This window comes from Delphinapterus leucas, chromosome X (genome assembly GCF_059928025.1).
Source record: "Delphinapterus leucas isolate spDelLeu-1000000601 "Yukka" chromosome X, BTC_Dleu_Yukka2, whole genome shotgun sequence".
NCBI classification, from domain to species: Eukaryota; Metazoa; Chordata; class Mammalia; order Artiodactyla; family Monodontidae; genus Delphinapterus; species Delphinapterus leucas.
Genome location: NC_143150.1, coordinates 132956134 through 132977420, shown reverse-complemented (window position 1 = coordinate 132977420; position 21287 = coordinate 132956134). Strand labels below are relative to the sequence as shown.

Sequence of the window (21287 nt, the reverse complement as noted above, 5' to 3'; positions counted from 1 at the left end):
ATCTATTCCTTTTCAAATTCTTTTCCCATGATAGGTTATTACGAGATATTCAGTAGAGTTCCCTGTGCTCTACAGTGGGTCCTTGTTGGTTATCTATTTTATATATAGTAGTGTGTATATGTTAATCCCAAACTCCTAATTTATCCCACCCCCCTTTCCCCTTTGGTAACCATACGTTTGTTTTCTATGTCTGTGAGTCTGTTTCTGTTTTGTAAATAAGTTCATTTACATCATATTTCAGATTCCACGTATAAGTGCTATCGTATGATATATGTCTGCCTCTGTCTGGCTTACTTCACTTTGTACGATGATCTCTAGGTCCATCCAAGTTGCTGCCAATGGCATGATTTCTTTATTTTTAAGGCTGAGTAGTATTCCATTGTATATATGTGCCACATCTTCTTTATCCATTCATCTGTTGATGGACAGTTAGGTTGTTTCCATGTCTTGGCTACTGTATGTAAATAGTGCTACAATGAACATTGGAGTGCATGTATCTTTTCAACTTATGGTTTTCTCCAGGCATTGTTAAACCTTCTAATTGCCCACAGGAAATCATCTGTCTGTATGAACACCTGTCTAGTGTCTGTCTATCCAGGCATGCCTGCTCACTGGCTACCTCAGGACACCAAGTTAAAGATGAAAGGGGGACATTCCACAGAATTCCTGGCCAGCACTCTGCAAAACTGTCAAGGTCATCAAAAAAAAACAAAAAAAACACAGAGAGCCTAAGAAATGATCACAGCCAAGAGGAGCCTAAAGAGATGGGACAACTAGATATTACCATAGCATCCTGTATGGGATCCTGGGATGGAAGAAAGGCATTAGGTAAAAACTAAGGAAATTCAGAAAAAACATAAGGTCTTTAGTCAGGGATCATAGACCAATAAGGTGCTTTCACTGTGAGACACGAACGTAACATAAGATATTAATGATGGAGAGAACTACAGGCACAGGGTATGTGGGGACTCGGGAACCTTCACAGCTCTTCTGTAATCTAGAATTGTTCCAAAATTAAAAGTCCACTTTTTTCAAAATTCACTTACTAAATCATTCACCATCACGTCACAACTGTCAGAGAGGCTGTCATCAAAAAGACCACAAATAGGGCTTCCCTGGTGGCGCAGTGGTTGAGAGTCCACCTGCCAATGCAGGGGACGCGGGTTCGTGTCCTGGTCCAGGAAGATCCCACATGCCGCGGAGCGGCTGGGCCCGTGAGCCATGGCCACTGAGACTGCACGTCCGGAGCCTGTGATCCGCAACGGGAGAGGCCACAACAGTAAGAGGCCCGCGTACCTCAAAAAAAAAAAAAAAAAAAAGCACCACAAATAACAAATGCTGGAGAGGGCGTGGAGAAGAGGGAACCCTCCTGCACTGTGGGTGGGAATGTAAGTTGGTGGAGCCACTCTGGAGAACAGGATGGAGGTTCCTTAAAAGTAAAAAGAGAGCTACCATATGACCCAGCCATCCCACTCCTGGGCATATACCCAGAGAAAACCATAATTCGAAAAGATACACGCACCCCAACGTTCATAACAGCACCGTTTACACCAGCCAAGACATGGAAGCCACCTAAGTGTCCACAGACAGATGAATGGAGAAAGAAGATGTGGTACATATATACACAGTGGGATACTAGTCAGCCATAAAAAGGAATGAAATCATGCCATTGGCAGCAACATGGATGGACTTGGAGGGCATGATGCTAAATGAAGTAAGTCAGACAGAGACAAACAGTCTATGATCTCACTTATATGTGGAATCTAAAAGATACAGCAAGCTAGTGAATATAACAAAAAAGAAGCAGACTCACAGATACAGAGAACAAACTAGTGGTTCCCAGTGGGGAGAGGGAAGGGGGGAGGGGCAGGATAGGGGGAGGGGATTAAGAGGCACAAACTACTAGGTATAAAATACATAAGCGACAAGGTTATGTTGTAGAACACAGGGAATATAGCCAATATTTTTCCATAACTATAAATGGAGTATAACCTTTACAGTTGTGAATCACCATCCTGTACACATGAAATATATCATATTGTACATCAACTGTACTTCAATTTTAAAAAAATGAAAGGGGGAAAGAAAAGGATGCCTGCAGGAAACAGGAAACTGTCAATAAGGGCCATTTTAAGTTAAATCAAAAAGACAGGAGAAAACCATAATTTGAAAAGATACATGCACCCCAATGGTCACAGCAGCACTATTTACAAATAGGCAGGACGTGGAAGCAACCTAAGCGTCCATCAATAGATGAATGGATAAAGAAGATGTGGTACATGTATACAATGGAATATTACTCAGCCATGAAAAAGAACAAAATAATGCCATGTGCAGCAACATGGATGGACTTAGAGATGATCATACTAAGTGAAGTAAGTCAGACAGAGAAAGACACATAGTATATGATATCGCTTGTATGTGGAATCTAAAAAATGGTACAAATGAACTTATTTACAAAACAGAAAGAGAGTCACAGACACATAGGAAACAAACTTATGGTTATCATGGGAGAGACGGGGGAAGGGATAAATTAGGAGATTGGGACTGACATATACACACTACTCTATATAAAACAGACAACCAACGAGGACCTACTGAACAGCCGAGGGAACTCTACTCAGTATCTCGTAATACCCTATACGGGAAAAGAATCTGAAAAGGAATATAATTCAGTATAATATAATTCAGTATAAAACTGAATCACGGTGCTGTATACCTGAAACTAACATGATATTGTAAATCAACTATACTTCAATAAAAAATGATACAGGGACTTCCGTAGTGGTCCAGTGGTAAAGAATCCACCTTACAATGCAGGGGACGCGGGTTCGATCCCTGGTCAGGGGAACTAAGACCCCACATGCCGCGGGGCAACTAAGCCAGCACGCCGCAACTACTGAGCTCGCACGCCACAACTAGAGAGAAGCCCGCGCGCCACAACGAAGAGCCCGCGTGCTGCAACTCAGACCCGACGCAGCCAAAAATAAATAAATAAGTAATCAATAAATCTTTTTAAAAAATGATACAAATGAACTTATTAACAAAACAGAGTCACAGACATGGAAAACGAACTTACGGTTACCAAAGGGGAAAGGTGGGAGGGGGGGGATAAATTAGGAGTCTGGGGTTAACATAGACACACTACTATATACAAAATACATAACTAATAAGGACCTACTGTAGAGCACAGAGAACTCTGCTCGATATTCTGTCGTAACCGAGAAAGGAAAACAATCTGAAAAGGAATCTATGTACATGTATAACTGAATCACCATGCTGTACACCTGAAACTAACACGATATACTTATTTAAAAGATTTTTTAAAAGAATGACGTTAGGAAAGGTGTAAAATTGTCCAGGAAGACACTGCTGACCGTGGAAAAGTGTGGAACAGTGACACAAAGCAAGGGATGCCTTTCTCCTTTTAAAAACGAAGAACAGACACCACATTTCCTAGGATTTGGGACTAGGGAATTCCCTCGTGGGTTGCATGCGTCACTGTGAAATGGGCAAAGCAAAGTTTACCTGCCTGGAGTCCTTTTAAAAGTATTTAAATTATCTGTTTCCATTTGGGTTCATTTGAACGTTGTTATACTATTTTGCTGTTTCTTTTTGTGGTGTTCGGGTTTTTATTGGTATTTTGGGGTGGGTTTTTTTTTCTTTTTTTTTTTTTTTGGTAAATTAGCAAGGCTATTTGCTCCAAATAAGAGAGCTTGCATCAGCACATAATTACTCAAGAGCAATAAAGGTTTTGGTACCATGGATACATGGTGATAAGGTACGAAAAGTCTCTTCCCTGGAAATCTCTAGGTTGAGAAATGATCGACGGCACCTTGATTCCTGAGACCACACTCACGAATATATCGCTCTGAAAGCCAACCTAGTTATACTCTGATATGCAGGCATCCCTCCCATCCCAGCCCCAAACATGACCTCAACTGACTGTGATGTCAAAGGCAGATGGTACAGCACATAAAGCATTCAACGGAGAACTAAGAAAAAAGGGTCAGTACAGAGATGAGGGGGGAGGTAGGCTACAGAGAAATTCGGCATTTAGAAATAATTGTGTTAGGGAACTCTACTCAATACTCTGTAATGACCTATATAGGAAAAGAACCTGAAAAAGAATAGATACATGTATTATGTATAACTGAGTCACTTTGCTGTACAGAAGAAACTAACACAACACTGTAAAGCAACTATACCCCAATAAAAATTTCAAAAAGAAAAGAAATAATTGTGTTCTCGACAGTCATTTGCTAGTCTCAGGCTATCTGCTGATTTGCTCCAAAACAAAAAGAGAAGAATCCAGAGAATCACAGAAGAGCCATAAGCGAGGAACAGGTGGGGCTCCCCCTGGCCAAGTGGGAAGCCAGGGGATGTGGGGACAAGACCCTTAGAGGCTGCAGCAGGGTAGCTAGTCTGGACAGAAGCACCTCTGCAGGGCTGTGGGTTCCACTCCAGAGAGCATCCTGACCCAGACCGGGTCCGGCCGAGTCTGCAGGGAGCTAAGCCAAAAGGAAGGGTGAGGGCCGACCGACGGCCACCAATGCACAGGGAGACCCAGTGTCCCCACCGGCCCTACCCTTATGCAGCGGGTCCCCGGCACAGGGAGTGCCCCTCTTCCCCCGGGACTGGCTGGACCTTGGCTTGGGGGAATCCCGAGGCTGGGTGTGAATTCAGCAACGTCAGTTCGAGGACCACCACCAAACCATCCTCCTCTGGCCAGGTCTCAGCATCTCCCACCTGTCCCATGGACCCCTCCAGGCGTGCACGGGCTGCGGTGTGCACGGACTGACTTCCAAGTGCCAGGCTTCTGGTGTAAAATACAGACAGCGCTGCTTTCATGTCTGGTTCAATGCACAAGAGGAATTTTAAAAGGTGCGTGTGCGTGTGTATCAAGGGTTCACTCCCTCACTGGACCAGCCCCCGTGGGAGCGGCCACGCTCACCCTGGCTCAGACCATATCCCTGCTGCAGACCTCAGGGGTCACTCAGCTTGTGTCCAGACACCTCCCTGGCCCCCATGTCCCCTCCCAGGCCAGGGGGAACCTGAGCTTCCCTGAGCGCTGCCAGCTTCTGGGCAAGGGCCGCTCCAAGCAACACAAGGACCAGCGCAGGGCCGCTACCCACCAGGGACGCCCAGCCTCGCCCTTTCCATAAACACGGATGCCCGGGGGCGGGGGGGCTGCCAGCAAGTGGGGTGCAGGCAGGCTGGGGTTTGGGGCTTGGGCAGACCCCTGGGCTCTCTCTGCTGTCGCTGTGCACCTGACTGACTGTCCGCCCCGGCGGCTACGTCTCCCAGATGCAAATTTCATGGATCTACTTGGTGTCACTTGCTAGAAATGAAGACGCAGGAGCAGACACGGCCGAGGCTCTGTCACCAGCCTTGACCAGAGGGACGTTGACAGCACCGTCCTGGGTGATTAGGAATCACCGCCCTGCCCAGCGCAGGCCCTGGGGGCCTCCCCTCCAGCACAGAGCTGCTACGGAGACGTTTTCCCTTTAATCCGTGAGCTTTCTGCACAAACTGTGAGTCGCAGCGTACAAAGCTGATGCCACCAGGAAACTGTCTAAAGATGTTCTAGAACGTTCTTTCCTCCCATCAATCAGGGCTACGGATTACAGCTCTGTCAGAACACATGAAGCTCTTAAACGTTTTCCAGAAGCACACGTAGCCCCAGATGAACCTCGGCACCTTGACTGGTTAGGACTGTGTAACACGAGCGAGTTTGGGTGAATTATTTTTTCATCCTTTCCAGCGGTTTTTCAGGTCATGAAAAGAAGCCCACGCTTTGGCGGTTTCCACGAGGCTCCTCTTTGGGCCTGGAAATTATGGTTTCATGCGGTCACGACAGCAGCGATTCTTAAACTTGAGGGGGGCAGGGGGATTCCCGGGGAGGGCGTGGGAAAATGCAGGTTCCCGGCCCTGCCTGCTCTAGTTTCCGTGCTCAGGGCTGAAAATCAGCACTTCTAACCACCTGCCCCTGGTGATGCTACTGCTAGAGGCCCGGGAAATACACGCTGGGTGGAAACCAAGGCGTTGGAGAGACAGGCCCCCTGAGCCACTGCAAACTAGGGACGGGGGCTCACGATCGGCTGTCACAACAGTGGACCACTTCTGCCCCGGGGCAGGCGAGGGAGAGAAGCAGCGCCTCTGTCTGCAGGAGCTGCCTGGTGTTGCATGAGAGCTGCGGGAGCCCCCCTGTGTTCTGTCTCAAGATCAAAGGCATCCTAGTAGATATCTAATGAGAACCTGCCGTACAGCACAGGGAACTCCACTTCACGGTACAGTAGAAACTAACACAACATTGTAAAACAACTCTATCCCCATTAAAAAAAAAAGGGGGGGGGGGAGGAAAAGGATGAAAGACATCCTGCCACGAGGGCAGGGGACACATTGGGAATGTCAGCACGCCCCAGCCTTGGGCAGAGGGCCGGATGGTCAACCTTGAACACCCACAAGTGGGAGTCTTGACACAAAGGGACAGATACGGCTTTACCCGTCCGTCCGGGGTTTTCACGCGTCTCTCAGGAATCGCCATCTGCCCACAGATGGGAATCCTCAGCTTCTGGGTGATGCTTGAAACAGCCTGGCTCTGACGGCCAAGAAAGTGACCTGCATGCGCTTTTGTTAAACATAAGGCACCAGGCTTGGGCTCAGAAAGCACCGGAGAGCGTTGGTATCAGGAAAGATGTGAGGGCCGTGTGTGTATCCCCCGGGTTCAATAGGTAGAGAAGGCCCCGGGGATGCACGACGGGGCAGCGCTGATCCCCGTGAGACCCGGCAGGGTCCTGTTTGGTGCCTCTTCCCTTCAAGAACCCGAGAAAAGTAGGTGTACCTGCCGGAGGGTGCATCCAACGGTTCCTGAGTGAACACGGGCCTCAGAGGGCCCTGGAGATCGACAGGGAATGAAAACGGGTCCCAGTTTCACAAGGAATGCCCTCCCCAGCAGGTGCCGTGGTAGCAGCATGCTTGCTGCCACCTTCCACGCCCCAAGGAGGACAAAAGCCCCCCCAGAGAAAAGCCCAAGAATCAGAGACACCGCTGCCCAGAGCCACTTCCACCATCCGGGTCCCTGAGCCCACGCCAGGGTCTGCAGCCCCCAGACCAAGCAGTAGAGCCATCTGTCCACCGGGCAGTAGAGTACCTTTGTCATTGAGGGTTTCCTCTTTTATCTTTCTCACAGCTTCTTCCGCTTTGCCTTTGTTATTTCCGCCTACAAGGAAAAGAAAAGATACAACTCAGGGTAAGGAAACTACCCCATGTGAAACAATGTTTTCTTGAGACAGTAAACACAGCCCTACAACATGCTAAGTGTCTCCTTCCGTTCTGGCATTGAATTTGGCCATCGGAGCAACTGTAGCGGATTCAGCGTACCCATTGAAGATGCATTTTCTTTAGGTGGATTGGTCAAAAGGATGCATTTCTGGGACATCTTACTTTTCAGTAATTCCAAGGACACGAAGCACCTAGTGGTATCGGGACCACGGGGACACCAAGAGCATATGAGCATGAAACTGTCAGCAGAAATGTCAGACTAGACATAGAGCTTTCGAGAGACTTTTGGTCCAGGCGGCCGCTCTGTTCACAGTGGCTTGAGCTATAAAAACCATCACGGGGGACTTCCCGGGAGGTCCAGTGGTTAGGACTCTGCGCTTTCACTGCCGAGGGTCTGGGTTCCATCCCTGGTCGGGGAACTAAGATCCCGCAAGCCGCGTGGCACGGCCAAAAAAAAAAATTAAAAAAGAAAAAAAACCATCGCGGGACATTCCCACCATGAGCTCGAGATGTCTCCTCCCGTTACCCGTGACTCCGTAAAATCAGCGGGTGCGATGCTGGGAACGTTCGCTTAGAAGGGTGGTGACGGGTCTTTTGTGTAGGATGAGGGTGTCCCAGTTGAAATTTGGGGCGAAAGAAAGTGAATGAGGTTTCTTTAATGCCTGAGTAGGTGAATCTGTGTTGACCGTGAGGGTAGAGCCTGGAGGGCAGGGGGGCTGTTCTTCCTTACGTCTGTGCGCAGACAGCCCTCACTTTAAGGGGGTCCTGATGGGATGGGGAGAAGCCAGGACAGCCTGCTTCCCAGGCAGCATCCCTGATTAAGGAGCCGGCCTCAAGCAGCGCCTCTGACCTTGTGCAGGAGAAGCCACACCTGAAACTCCCTGGGGGCTGAGTCACAGGACACCTTCAACAGGGAGGCCAGAGCTGGCACCTGTGAACACAGGGGTGGGCATGGAGCCCTGACGCCCAGAGAACCAACAGGGGGCAAGAGGACACCGCTGAGGGGCCTGGGAGGGGCAGGTCCCGCCCACATCACCCTCCCACCTGCAGCCACAGCCCCTCCTGGGAAGATGCTGGTTCTCTGGGGTCAAAGCCTATTGAGGTCTCCGTGAAAGTATACGACCAAGCAATCCTTTTATCATGCATCTCTGCATGCTGTTTACGTACCCGTGATCTCACTTACACACTCTAAGAGTATTCCCTACTATTTCCTCTGTGTTATGTGCTCTGTGTCACTGACAAGTGTCCCCAAGTGAATCTAGGCAATGCCCTTTCCAAAACAATCAACAAAAAAGATGTTTACAGCAACGGGTGTATATGTAACAAACATATAAGAGAGGAGAAGTGGTGAACCCAGGGGGAATGAGAAATGCCCCCTGCTGAAGATAAACGCGGCAAAGGACATCTCTGGGGGTGAACGAAAAGGAATATAGAAACTGTCACCGCCTCGGAGTTCAGAGCTGCAGACATCAAGAAGACGCAGCTGCAGAAGTCCTTTGCACCTCCAGCTCCTCAAAGAAATAAACATTATGCGGTTATGACGTGTTCTCGCTGGGAGAGCCTTCCTGCACTGCGGGAGTGCAGGGGCAGGATGGCAAAGAAGCATGTCTTCCATCCCTAAATGTTCCGGGCATCAAAGACCAAAAAAAAAAAACAAACAAAATAGAATTCATGGGGTAAGTGAGGGCTGCAGACATGTATGAGCTTGTTTCTGAAACTTGTGCAATTTTTAAACATTAAAACACCATCTGCTGCTGGGCTACCCTCCAGCCTGAGACCATCTTGACATCAAGGGCTGGCGTAGCAGAAGCTCAAATGAAGTCAGAAAGACATAAGTGTCCAGAGGAAGAAAGAAAGCTGAGGGTGGGCTGGGGAGAAGCGATGGAACAGCAGGACAAACTGGCCACGGCCGGCAGCGTCCCCCGACGGGCAGCTCACTGCATGCTCAGGCAATCAGGATATGATATCGGCTCTAGGCGGAATCTAAACAAAACTGACACGTATGAACTTATTTACAAAACAGAATCAGACTCACAGACTTAGAGAACGAACTTGTGGTTACCAGGGGGGAGGGATAAATTTGGAGTTTGGGATTGACTTATACACACTGCTAGATATAAAACAGATAACCAACAAGGACCTACTGTAGAGCACGGGGAACTCTGTACTCTGTGATGACCTCTATGGGAAAAGAATCTAAAAAACAGTGGATATATGTACACGTATAACTGATTCACTCTGCCGTACACCTGAAACTAACACAACACTGTAAATCAACTATGCTCCAACAGAAGACAGAAATTTAAAAAATTAAAAAGAAATCAAAGGAAAAAATATTCAGGCAGTCAGGGCTGGATTGTACGGGAGGGATGGAGAGGCACTTTGGGGGCAAACGTCATCTTTAGCAGCTGCCTTCTACGGGCTGGATATGGGATGCTTGACCCTACACAGCTGCCAGTGCTGCCCGTGCATCTCCGTACACAGCTGCCAGTGCTGCCCATGCACCTCCGTACACAGCTGCCAGTGCTGCCCGTGCATCTCCGTACACAGCTGCCAGTGCTGCCCGTGCATCTCCGTACACAGCTGCCAGTGCTGCCCATGCACCTCCGGAGTGATGGCTGCATACCAGGAAACAGTCCGCCACAACAGAAGCAGGGCTCAAACGCAGCGGGTCCGCCTTCCGTTCAGCCTTCGTGCAGCAGGGGTTAGGTTTTATACGTGCTGCAGTGCAAGGCTTCAGGGGCACCAAGTCGAGTGGGAAGGACAACCTCTCATATCCAGGTCCGCTCCCTGAAGACAGCACCCTAGCCACCAGATTGTAAAGATCTGCGAGAAGCAACAGAACTGCCACTTGTTTAAAAAAAAAAAAAAAAAAAAAGATACTGGACCCAAATTAGGGCCAGCACACTACGGACCTGGGGCCACATCCGGCCCATCGCTTAGACAGTCATGTACTTTAAGTATTGACCGTTGCTGACTTCCTGCTGTAAGGGCAGAGCTGATCATCAATGAGAGACCTATGAGAATATTTATCATCCAGCCTATAGCAGAAAAAAGCGTACCAACCCCTGGTCTAAACCTTAGATGACCGTTTATGAAGAATTATGAATAAAGAGGGATCCTCCACCAAAACAGTATTTTGAAACAGTAGGAACTAAGATACTGTGAACAGATGGGAAACTGAATAATTCATGCATTCTTAGCAACACTAATGGGCTGGACTCGGACCCAGATTATCACTTCAATTCTTCAGCAAGTAATTGATTATTCTGTAAATATTCATGGCTTCGGGACTGAGAGTGTGCAATTGATTAAACCCATCTCTTAATCTGTGTTTAATAGAAAAATGCATTCTGCCCAATGATAATGTTTCATTAAGTGACCTTGTCTCCAGCTGTCACGTAAGAAGAAAAAGTGTCCCTCTCAGGATATGTTCAACTATCCCCTCAAAGACACACAGAGGCAGTAAGACTCCCTACGTGACCAGATTGACAGGGAGGGTCAGAACTGTGTCCCTCGGGGAAAGTTCAAACAGGGACATCAGAACGTTAGTGGGAAAGGAGACACAAGTGGGTGAGGATGTGCTGTCTACTCTCTGTTTAACTCGAGAAAAGTAGAAATTTGGTGCTGACGGATACCATACCTGATGCTCAAGAAACATCCCCTAAAGGAGGTGATACCAGTCAGGGCTCCAGTCCTCAAACGCTTGGGTACCCAGGCTTGCTCACGTATGCTCAGTGCCCGTGTCTGCAGTACATACTCATCACCCAGCTAGACCTCATCCTGACCTTCCCTCTAGATCTCCTCGTGACCTAACCCTCTAGACTTCCTCATGAGCTAAAACCACCACATCGAGGCAAAAAGCACAGAAACGGGGCTCTTTTTATTTCTCTGTCTTCCAACATCACCTAGCTTCACTAGGAATTAAGAAGATGAAGATGTCTGCTGTGGAGAGATCACAGGGGCAGAGACACCCGGCACTGGATGCCAGCCTCCCATCTTTGCTCAGACTAGAAAGCTCCTCCTGGATTGCTCCACCAGCATCTTTCCACCACTAGCCCAGGCCCAGCCGGTCCTCAGAGGGGATGTATGGCTCTTCCTTTTCAAGAGCTGACATCACTTTGACAAAGTCTTCCAAATATTGGCAGAAATCCAAGACATGGAAGGCTTGTCATGTCTCTAATGAGACAACAGAGGCTGCCCCTGCGTGGAAAGTCAGCAAATCAGGAGATTAGAGCCCATCACCATCTCACAGTCTCCCTGCAGTCTTGAGATCTGCTCCCACATCCTACCTCCTTGATAGTCTCAGGCCCCAGAGAGACATAAACAGATCACAGAGGTGCTCAAGTTGATAAAGAAGCTCCAGATATATATTCTCAGATGCATCCCCTCTCCCACAAGACCTCCTGGTCTGCAACCAACCCATCTTCATCTAAGGGGAGTTATGGATCGTGATAAAGTTGGTGATTTCAAGTTCAGAAACTTTTAATATGTCCACATCTATCAAGAGAATAGGACCTATCCGGGGGGAAAGGCAGGGAGCTGGGATGAACTGGGAGATTGGGATGGACATATATACACTATTGATACTATGTATAAAATAGATCACTAATGAGAACCTACTGTAGAGCACAGGGAACTCTACTCGGTGCTCTCCAGTGACCTAAATGGGAAGGGAATCCAAAAAACAGGGGATGTATGTAAACGTAGAGCTGATTCACTTTCTGTACAGCAGAAACCAACACAACACTGTAAAGCAACTATATTCCAACAAATTTTAAAAAAAGACTTATTGAAAGAGGGGAAACAAAAGAAAAAGAAAACACACACACACAAAAGAAAACAGAGAATGGGACTTAGCCATATTCCTGATGAAAAGAACCCCTCAATGGGGACAACTTAGCCATATTCCTGATGAAAAGAGCCCCTCAATGGGGACAAAGGACAGTGAAGTAGACCAAGAAGGGATCTACTGCTCCCAAAGCAAGACAAATGTGGGCCATTCCACAGACCCCATCATACATGAGAGATAGATGGTGATGTGAAAAAGGGAATCACCGTAAGAAAATGCAGTCTTTGAAAAGAGAGTGGAACATGGGACAGGCCATGAAATGGAAGAAATTTTAATGGTGCAGTCAGGTTTTGCAAAAGCAAAAAAAAGTTCCAATGTAAGGGCGTGAGGGAAGAGTTGTGTGTGCCCAGATAAGCCCCGCCCCTCCAAGAGCAGAGGGCTGCACTGGACCCCTGGGGATGTCCCACGCGGGACTCAGGGCATCTGTGAGTTCCGATGGGGAAGAATGGACATCATCACCATCCATTCGGCCTCCAAGGGAACATGGACGAGACAAAGAGGACAGGATGGACAGGATCTATGGCTTGGCCACCAAAAGAAGCCCCATTCTCCTATCAGGGTTCAGTTCTTGAAGATGTCTTGAAATAAGGTTTAAGATCCTCATAGCAGGACTTCCCTGGTAGTGCAGTGGTTAAGACTCCACGCTCCCAATGCAGGGGGCCAGGGTTTGATCCCCAGTCAGGGAACTAGATCCCACATGCATGCCGCAACTAAGGAGCCCACCTGCTGCAACGAAGGAGCCTGCCTGCCGCAACTAAGACCCAGCGCAACCAAAGGAAAAAAAAAAAAGATCCATACTATGATGGATTTCAGTTTGTGCACTGAGGCCTCACTAGATGTGAAGGTATTCAGGGACCAGAAAAGGGGGAATCTGGCTGTGGATGGAGCTTACGGACAGACCCACAAAGGAGAGAGATTCACGTGTGTTTAAATCCACAGCCCCAAGCGCTGTGTCTGAGCTGTAGTCATCCTTCAACACACGATGGAGGAAAAACGAGAGAAAGGAAGAAATGAATCGATGATGAATGAATGAAGGGCCGTGGCTCATATTTTAGAAAGACTGAAGTGAAAGCAATCCCTAACACCTAAAACCAGACCTGCAGTACGATTTTCATAAAAACGGACACCATAAAAGGGATTAACTGAATCCAGATGATGTCGGGAGAAGCATGATAAATATTACGGCCTTTTTTCAAAGCTCATCTGCCCATATCCTTTTTTCCAGCTGATTTAAACTTCTACCTCCAGCTGAATGGGAAGGTTCCCAAATGTAAAATGAGCTCACTTGAACCATCTTCGCTTTCCTAGCAGAAGAAAGTCCCTTCATTTTCAAAGAGGATTTAGGGACCAAAATAAGCCATTATTAGAAAGTTTCATACAGAAGAAGGGAAACACTGAGAGTTTCGGTTCAGAATCTGAAATGCAGAAGCTGTTCAGATTCTGTTGGGAGCTGAATCATGACATCGCAACGTCATATGTTGAAGCCCTGACCCCCAGGACCTCAGAGTGTGGCTGTATTTGGACATGGGGCCTTTAAAGAGGGGATGAAGCTAAAATAAGGTCCACCCACTAGGGTGGACCCTGATCCCATAGGACTGGTGTCCTTATAAGAAGAGGAGATCAGGACACAGACACACACAGGGGGATGCCCCTGGGAGGGCACAGGGAGAAGACGGCCATCTACACGGCAAGGAGAGAGGCCTCAGGAGGAACCAGCCCTGCCCACGCCTGGATCTCAGATTCCAGCCTCTAGGACTGGGACAGGAAAAATGTTTGTTGTTTAATCCACCCAGTTTATCCTATGATTTGTTAGGAGAGGTCTGGCAAACTAGAGCTCTCCTAACAAACTAACTCAAAACTGCCTCTCCTGGCAAACTAGTTTGCCTCTCCTGGCAAACTAATTCAAAACTGCAGTGAATCACACAGGGAAAAAAATATATGATCCATATCACAGCAGAACCTCGACTCCTGTCCAAAAAAAAGCACAACACAATTTCCTGTCTCTTTCCATTTTTGAGTATTCACCCTTACGCCTTCTGCCCTTGTTGGATCTGGAAGCACATCAATATTTCCATACACGTAGAAGCAAGCAGCTGCGTATCTCCCGCTCGCTCTAAGACACAAGGAGTTGTAGAAGTGAATCATCACCTATGATGACGTGCATGCCCAGTTTGGCCAGATGCTTCGCTGTCGCATATCCAATGCCATCAGTCCCGCCGGTCACTATAGCAACACGCTCGAGTTGTCGGGGAAAAACTGCAGGAGAAAAGAAAAAGAAACCGAGGTAAAGGTTTAGCGGCAGAGCACACATTGATGAGAATGAAGTCGCAAAAGAGGGCGTGACGCCAACGGGAGCTGCGGTTTGATATTTGTGGGTTTGCTCTTCAGAATATTCCTACAGGCTCGGGATGCACGAGTGTCATACAGTACAGTTGCCCTGAATAAGGACAGCCTGGTAAAGCCACCTGATAAATCCTTGCTCGGTCCCCGACGATACCTTTGCAGGAATTAACGCCGCCAAAATGATCCACAGAGAGCTCCAGAGAGCGTCTATCGTTGACAGCTGTGGGTGAGAGCCCTGGGTTAATCCTCTCGGACCGTGTTGGTTGTGTTGTAAAGTGTAGGTTTTATACTCGTATGCATTTTCTCAAATGTAGTTAGGAAATTGCTTGTTATGGAGGGACGGCCCACTGTTTTCTACAAAGTCTGAAGACCACATGAGAATACAGAGTATCTTATAAAAACGGAGAACATGATGACTCCTTTAACCATGTACCTTCGCATGAACCTACACATATGCAAAACGTATGAGAATATACGTTAACGTGATGGTGTAAAATTGACTGTTTCTACTCACACACAGAGAGAACAGACTCGTGGTGGCCAATGGGGCAGGGATTGGGGGAGGGATGGATTGGGAGTTTGGGGTTAGCAGATACAAGGTATTACATATAGAATGCATAAACAACAAGTCCTACTGTAGAGCACAGGGAACTATATTCAATATCCTGGGATAAACCATCATGGAAAAGAATATGGAAAAGAAGGTATATGTATGTATAACGGAATCACTTTGTTGTAGAGCGGAAATAAACACGTTGTAAATCAACTATACGTCAATAAAATAAATAAACTTTACTGTGTCTAAATAAAATCTTAAACTACCCAAAGTGTCAGTAACATGTTATTATACAAGATGAAATAATGCTTTACTAAACGTCAGACTTCTCTTTTTGACTCCATTTTAAAATTGTACTGTGCAATGTGTGACCAAAATAAAGAGGGTGTATTGTGATGTAAAAATAAAAAAGAAGAAAGAAAGAGAGAGGGAGGGAGGAAGGAAGGAAGGAAAAAGTGTAGGTTTTATTATTATTCAAGTATGGGGTGAGGCCAACAGGTCAGGAGACGACCAATATTGAAAAGACGGATGATCACTCACAGTTCCCAAGAGGAGGGGGCACAACACACCATGCAGGGTTACACGGGGAAGCACCAGGGTCGGTCAGGAGGCAGAGGGAAAGGGGGAAACAAGACAGTAGCCCTGCAGGAAGGAACAGGTGAGGCAGGGTTAGGATGGGCGTGAATAATTTCATCAGGTCCTGGCTGCAGGGACTGTCCTTGTTGTCTGGTACCTGCCCTGGGGGGGATGAGGGCAGGTGGATGGTGGCCCAGAGTATGGGAGCCCCTTAGAGCAGGGGGTGGGGTGTGCATCTGGACGGGTAGCTTTGTATTTGAGAAGCATGCTTACAGCTCAGTTATTTGCTATCCGTAGGAACTGGCTAGTCCTAGGAGCTAAAGCTCCTATAGGACCAAGGTGGCAAAGATGAATTCTGTATTTTCCCTGTCTCCTTTATTTCACTTTTTTTACACGTTTTTTATTGAAGTAGAGTTGCTATACAGTATTTTATAAGTTTCAGGTGTACAACATAGTGATTCACAATATCTTAAGGTTATACTCCATTTATAGTTCTTATTAAATATTGGTTGTATTCCCTGTGCTATACAATATATCCTTGTAGCTCTTCTTTTTTTTTTTTTTTTTTTTGACCATGCCACACAGCATGCGGGATCTTAGTTCCCCGACCAGGGATGGAACCCATGCCCCCTGCAGTGGAAGTGTGGAGTCTTATCCACTGGACGGCCAGGGAAGTCCCAGTAGCTTACTTATTTCATACACAGCAGTTTGTATCTCTTAATCCCCTACCCCTATCTCTCCCTTCCCCCCTTCCCTCCCCCACTGGTAACCACTAGTTTGTTGTCTAGAAAAGATAAACTTTTTTTTTTGCTCTGCGGCACGTGGGATCTTCCCGGACCGGGGCACGAACCTGTGTCCCCTGCATTGGCAGGCGGACTCTCCACCACTGCACCACCAGGGAAGCCCGAAAAGATAAACTTTTTAATAAATGGTGTGGGGACATCTAAAAAGACCTTTGAAAACGATGAAATGAGATCCATACCTCCCAGGACACATCAAAATGAACTCTAAGAGGAAAAAAGCTAAACAATGAAAATATTCGAAGAAAGCAGGGACAAATTTATTCTCAACCTCAGAGTAGGAAATGCCTTCGTAATTCTAACTCAATATTCAGAAGAATAAATAGATCAATTTCACTCCTAAAAAAAGTGTACACAGTTTAAAAAAAAAAAAACACACCATAAGGACTTGCCTGACGGTCCAGTGGTTAAGAGTCCATGCTCCCAATGCAGGGGGCGCGGGTTCCATCCCTGTCTGGGAACTAAGACCCCACAAGTCACGAGGTGTGGCCAAATAAAAAGAGAAAAAAAATCCTACCAAAAAATTAAAACAACACCATAAGCAAAGTCACATTCAAAGGGCTATTTTCCGAGTATGTAAAGAGTTCTTAAAAATCAAGAAGAAAAAAAAAAAAAACAACTCTACAGAGAAGAAGGGCAAAAGCATTTGTTGATATAAAAACATACTGAGGGCTTCCCTGGTGGCACAGTGGTTGAGAGTCCGCCTGCCGATGCAGGGGACACGGGTTCGTGCCCCGGTCCGGCAAGATCCCACATGCCATGGAGCGGCTGGGCTCGTGAGCCATGGCCGCTGAGCCTGCGCGTCCGGAGCCTGTGCTCCACAATGGGAGGGGCCACAGCAGTGAGAGGCCCGCGCACCACAAAAAAAAAACATACTGAAATGGCCCTTAAAAACACATGCCCAAGTTTACACCTAATAAGAGAAATGTTAATAGTTAACGAAAACTGCTAGATACCATGACACCCATCAGGTTGGCGGAAGTTTAAAGACTTCAACAGCCTCATTTCTCTCACCTACAGCGTGGGTAGGAGTGCAAAACAGCACAGTCCCCATTGGGGGAAACTGGGTAATATCTAGTGCAATTACATGTGCTTCTATCATTTGATCTCGAAAATTCACTTCTAGGAATCTGCCATGGAGAGACAAGGCCGGTTGCCAACGTAAAGCCAAGGTTCCTCAGGGCAGCACCTGTCTCTCCGTAGAGAAGGATGGATAAACCCCCTGCCATACCTGCATACAGGGGGGCATCCTCCATCCCTACAACGGGGTATCCTAGCCCATCTGGGTCTCCACCATCACACAGGGGACACTGAGCAGCCCCGAGAGGGCCAAGCTCAAGTGATAATTCCACCTGTTGGCCAGGAGTCAGGTTTGATCCACTTGTTAGAAAATCCTTCCAGTAAGTGGGGACAACCTGTTGTCCAGCGCTGCAGTAAGGCGTTGCTGCCGGTAACATGAAGCAACAACCCTACAAAGAAAAGCCCCGAGAGGGATGCAGGGGCAGCGATATCTCCCGGGAGGCGCGGAGGACAGCCACTAACCACCCCCCACCCGGGGAATATTCCCCATCGCCGCGTCCATCAGAAAGAGCACGTCCTTCGCAGAAACCCCAATTGAGTCCTTCGGGCGCCCCACAAAGTTCCCAGACACCCAGGCTGGATTCTACTAAAGGGATTCCAACCGCGTGCGGGTTTAGTTCCTGGGCAGGTGAGCCGGATTAATAAAAGTGCTCTTTTCCTAGGCTCCCGGCGTTTACAGAGAAGGGTTCCAGCACCGCACTGCAGGGCGGGGAGCCTTTGGGAGGACCCAACTCAACTTTTCTTGTCCCCCTGGCATCCATCGGTCCCTCCTGAAAATGCAGACCAACAGCTGCTGAATGCGTGTGGGGCACTGTGCGGCGCCGACTGTGTGCCGTGAGCACAGGTGCACGCTGGGGTCTTGGGCTGGAGGGGACACCTTACAGCTCCCGGTGTGACCACCTCCCACAGAAGAGGCAACGGACGGGGAAGTCCCCGGTGGTCCAGTGGTCAGGACTTGGGGCTGTCGCTGCCAGGGGCCTGGGTTCAGTCCCTGGTCAGGGAACTAAGATCCCGCAAGCCACGTGGCAGGGCCAAAAAGAAGAGAAAAACCAAAGGACGACCACAGAAGCCTCGTCGGCAGCCTGAACTTTCATCCCAAAGCGAGGTTACGGGGGAAACTGAACAGTTAAGACCAAGTAGAATACAACACTGGTCCCCAAACTTTCGCAACCTGCAACACACTTGCTGCCCAGGAGTTTTTTCACACCACTGCTAAGGAAAAGAAAAAGAAATAAAAATATATGTGTAAAATATATTCTTATATAAATATAAATGAAATGTTTGTTTCTATTTAGATATTTATAAATAGTATCTATGCTATAGTCTTATCCTAGGTAAAATTATGTATCTATATCTCAAATGTTACATATTTTACATATTTATTTTAATATATTTAAATATGTTTAATATAGTTAATACATAAAAAATATGTAATAATGTAAAATAAGTAAACAAGAAAAGTAAATAAGATAATAGCAAATAGGATGTATTATTTAATAAGAGACAATATGAAAATAAATTAATGATACTTTTATTTTAACATAAATATTTGTCAATATAAGTAATATTTATGAATATTAAATATTTTATAATGCTTACATATTATACTATGCAAATATTTATTAGTTATACATGTTTATATTTATAATATTTATTATTTATAATGTTTACATTACTTATAAGATTTATAAATTATATAATATTTATATATTTATAATATTTATAAATATATTTATTTTATATTTATATTCACATATTTTATTTTCTATTTTATTTATGTAAAAATGATAGTCATATATATATGCAACTAGAGGTCATCATACTAAGTGAAGTAAGTCAGAAAAGGAAAGACAAATACCATATGATATCACTTATATGTGGAACCTAAAATATGGCACAAATGAACCTTTATACAAAGCAGAAACAGACTCAGAGACATGGAAAACAACCTTATGGGTACCAAAGGGAAAAGGGAGGGATAAATTAGGAGTTTGGGATTAACATATACACACTACTATATATAAAATAGATAAACAACAAGGACCTACTGGATAGCACAGGGAACTCTACTCAATATTCTGTAATAACCTATATGGGAAAAGAATCTGAAAAGGAATATATATATAAATAACAAGTATCAATATTATATATGTTATATAATATATATAAAATCACTTTGCTGTACACCTGAAACTAACACAACATAGTAAATCAACCTACACTTTGAAAAAATAATTAAATTAAATTTTAAAATAAAGAACAAAGGTCCTTAATTCTCTTGGTCCCTCCCACCAGAATTGAAAAAAACAGAGAGAGAGTTTCTGTTTCCCTGTCAAGGAGGGTTCCAAACAAACCCCTCGGTCCACACCCAGAAAGGAATGGAATACTTCATTAAAAAGAAAGGTCGGGACTTCCCTGGTGGCGCAGTGGTTAAGAATCTGCCTGCCAATGCAGGGGACACGGGTTCGAGCCCCGGTCCAGGAAGATCCCACATGCCGTGGAGCAACTAAGCCCGTGCGCCACAACTACTGAGCCTGCGCTCTAGAGCCCACGCGCCACAACTACTGAAGCCCGCGTGCCTCAAGCCCGTTTTCCGCAACAAGAGAAGCCACCGCAATGAGAAGCCCGCACACTGCAACGAAGAGTAGCCCCCGCTCGCCACAACTAGAGAAAGCCCACGCACAGCAACGAAGACCCGACGCAGCCAAAAACAAATAATAAATAAATTTAATTTTTTTAAAAAAGACATGTCAAGTGAAAAGATCCAATGTAGACATGCTTCCATCAGCACCTGCAACATCTGAAAATCTCACCTCTACCCCCACGTCTATTGCTGAGAAGGGGCCACGGGAAACCCAGCGAAGGCATTAATACCCCCTCCGACATGAGTAAGGTCTACAGTTTCCTCCTTGCAGGTGGACAGCACTCAGAGGACTCTGAATCGGGCATAGGGCATTGGCCAGAAGAAGCGAGAGATGCCCAGGAGAGAGGCTGCCCCTCCCGGATCCCGGAGGCTAGTCTTTGCATCTGCGTCACCTGCATCCTGGGATTGCAGAGGGGTCCACGTGATTCAACCAGCCGTGGGAGGCCAGGCAGCAAAGGAGGGAATTGGCAGGAGCACGCCAGGGAGGGTGGGCGGAGGAACGGCCGGGCGGAAGGCACCGGATGTGAGGTCAAGGGAATCATTCCTCTAACATGTGCTGGGAACGAGAGCACCGCCCTGCTGCTGGGCACCCAGGCCGGACGTGGGCCAGTCCCCACTTGTCCCGGAGAGCTCACTTCCAAAGCAAGAAGCTGACTCGCCCACCCAGAAACAGTCCAAGTGCCAGGCTGTCGAATCCCAGTGGCCTGCCTGGTATGGGAGCTGCGTCTCCCTCTGGCTTCAGCTGAGAGAAGACTCCTATCACACGTGCTCCCTGGTTGCACGGCCGTCGCAGCTCCTGGGATAATCTTACGTGTCGAACTGGCTGGGCCACGGGGTCTAGATATGTGGTCAGACATTATTCTGGGTGTTTCCGTGACAGTGTTTTACTGGATGAGATGAACATTTAAATCAAGGGGCTTTGAGGAAAGCAGGTTGCCCTCTCTGGTGTGGGTGGGCCTCGTCTAATCCGTTGACGGCCTCAATAGAACAAAGGCTGAGATTCTCCAAGGAGGAGGGAATTCTGCTTCCTGACGGCCTTTAGACTCAAACTGCAAGTCTTCCATGGGTTTCCAGCCTGCCGGCCCACTCTGAAGATTTAGGACCTGCTAGACCCCATAATTACATGAGCCAATTCCTTAAAATGAATCTCTC

At 46.9% G+C, this 21287-nt stretch overlaps 1 protein-coding gene across 14 annotated transcripts in view; it reads right to left on the bottom strand.

Moving 5' to 3' along the window:
* Positions 1 to 21287, bottom strand: part of DHRSX (dehydrogenase/reductase X-linked) — a 343888-nt gene that overhangs the window by 296919 nt on the left and 25682 nt on the right. For all 14 annotated transcript variants that reach the window (XM_089904865.1, XM_089904860.1, XM_089904861.1 and 11 more), the window contains exons 2-3: positions 14285 to 14392; positions 7154 to 7222 (exon numbers count right to left, since the gene is read on the bottom strand). In XM_089904865.1, the coding sequence (XP_089760991.1) occupies positions 7154 to 7222; positions 14285 to 14392 (177 nt within the window). The remainder of the gene's footprint in view (positions 1 to 7153; positions 7223 to 14284; positions 14393 to 21287) is intronic.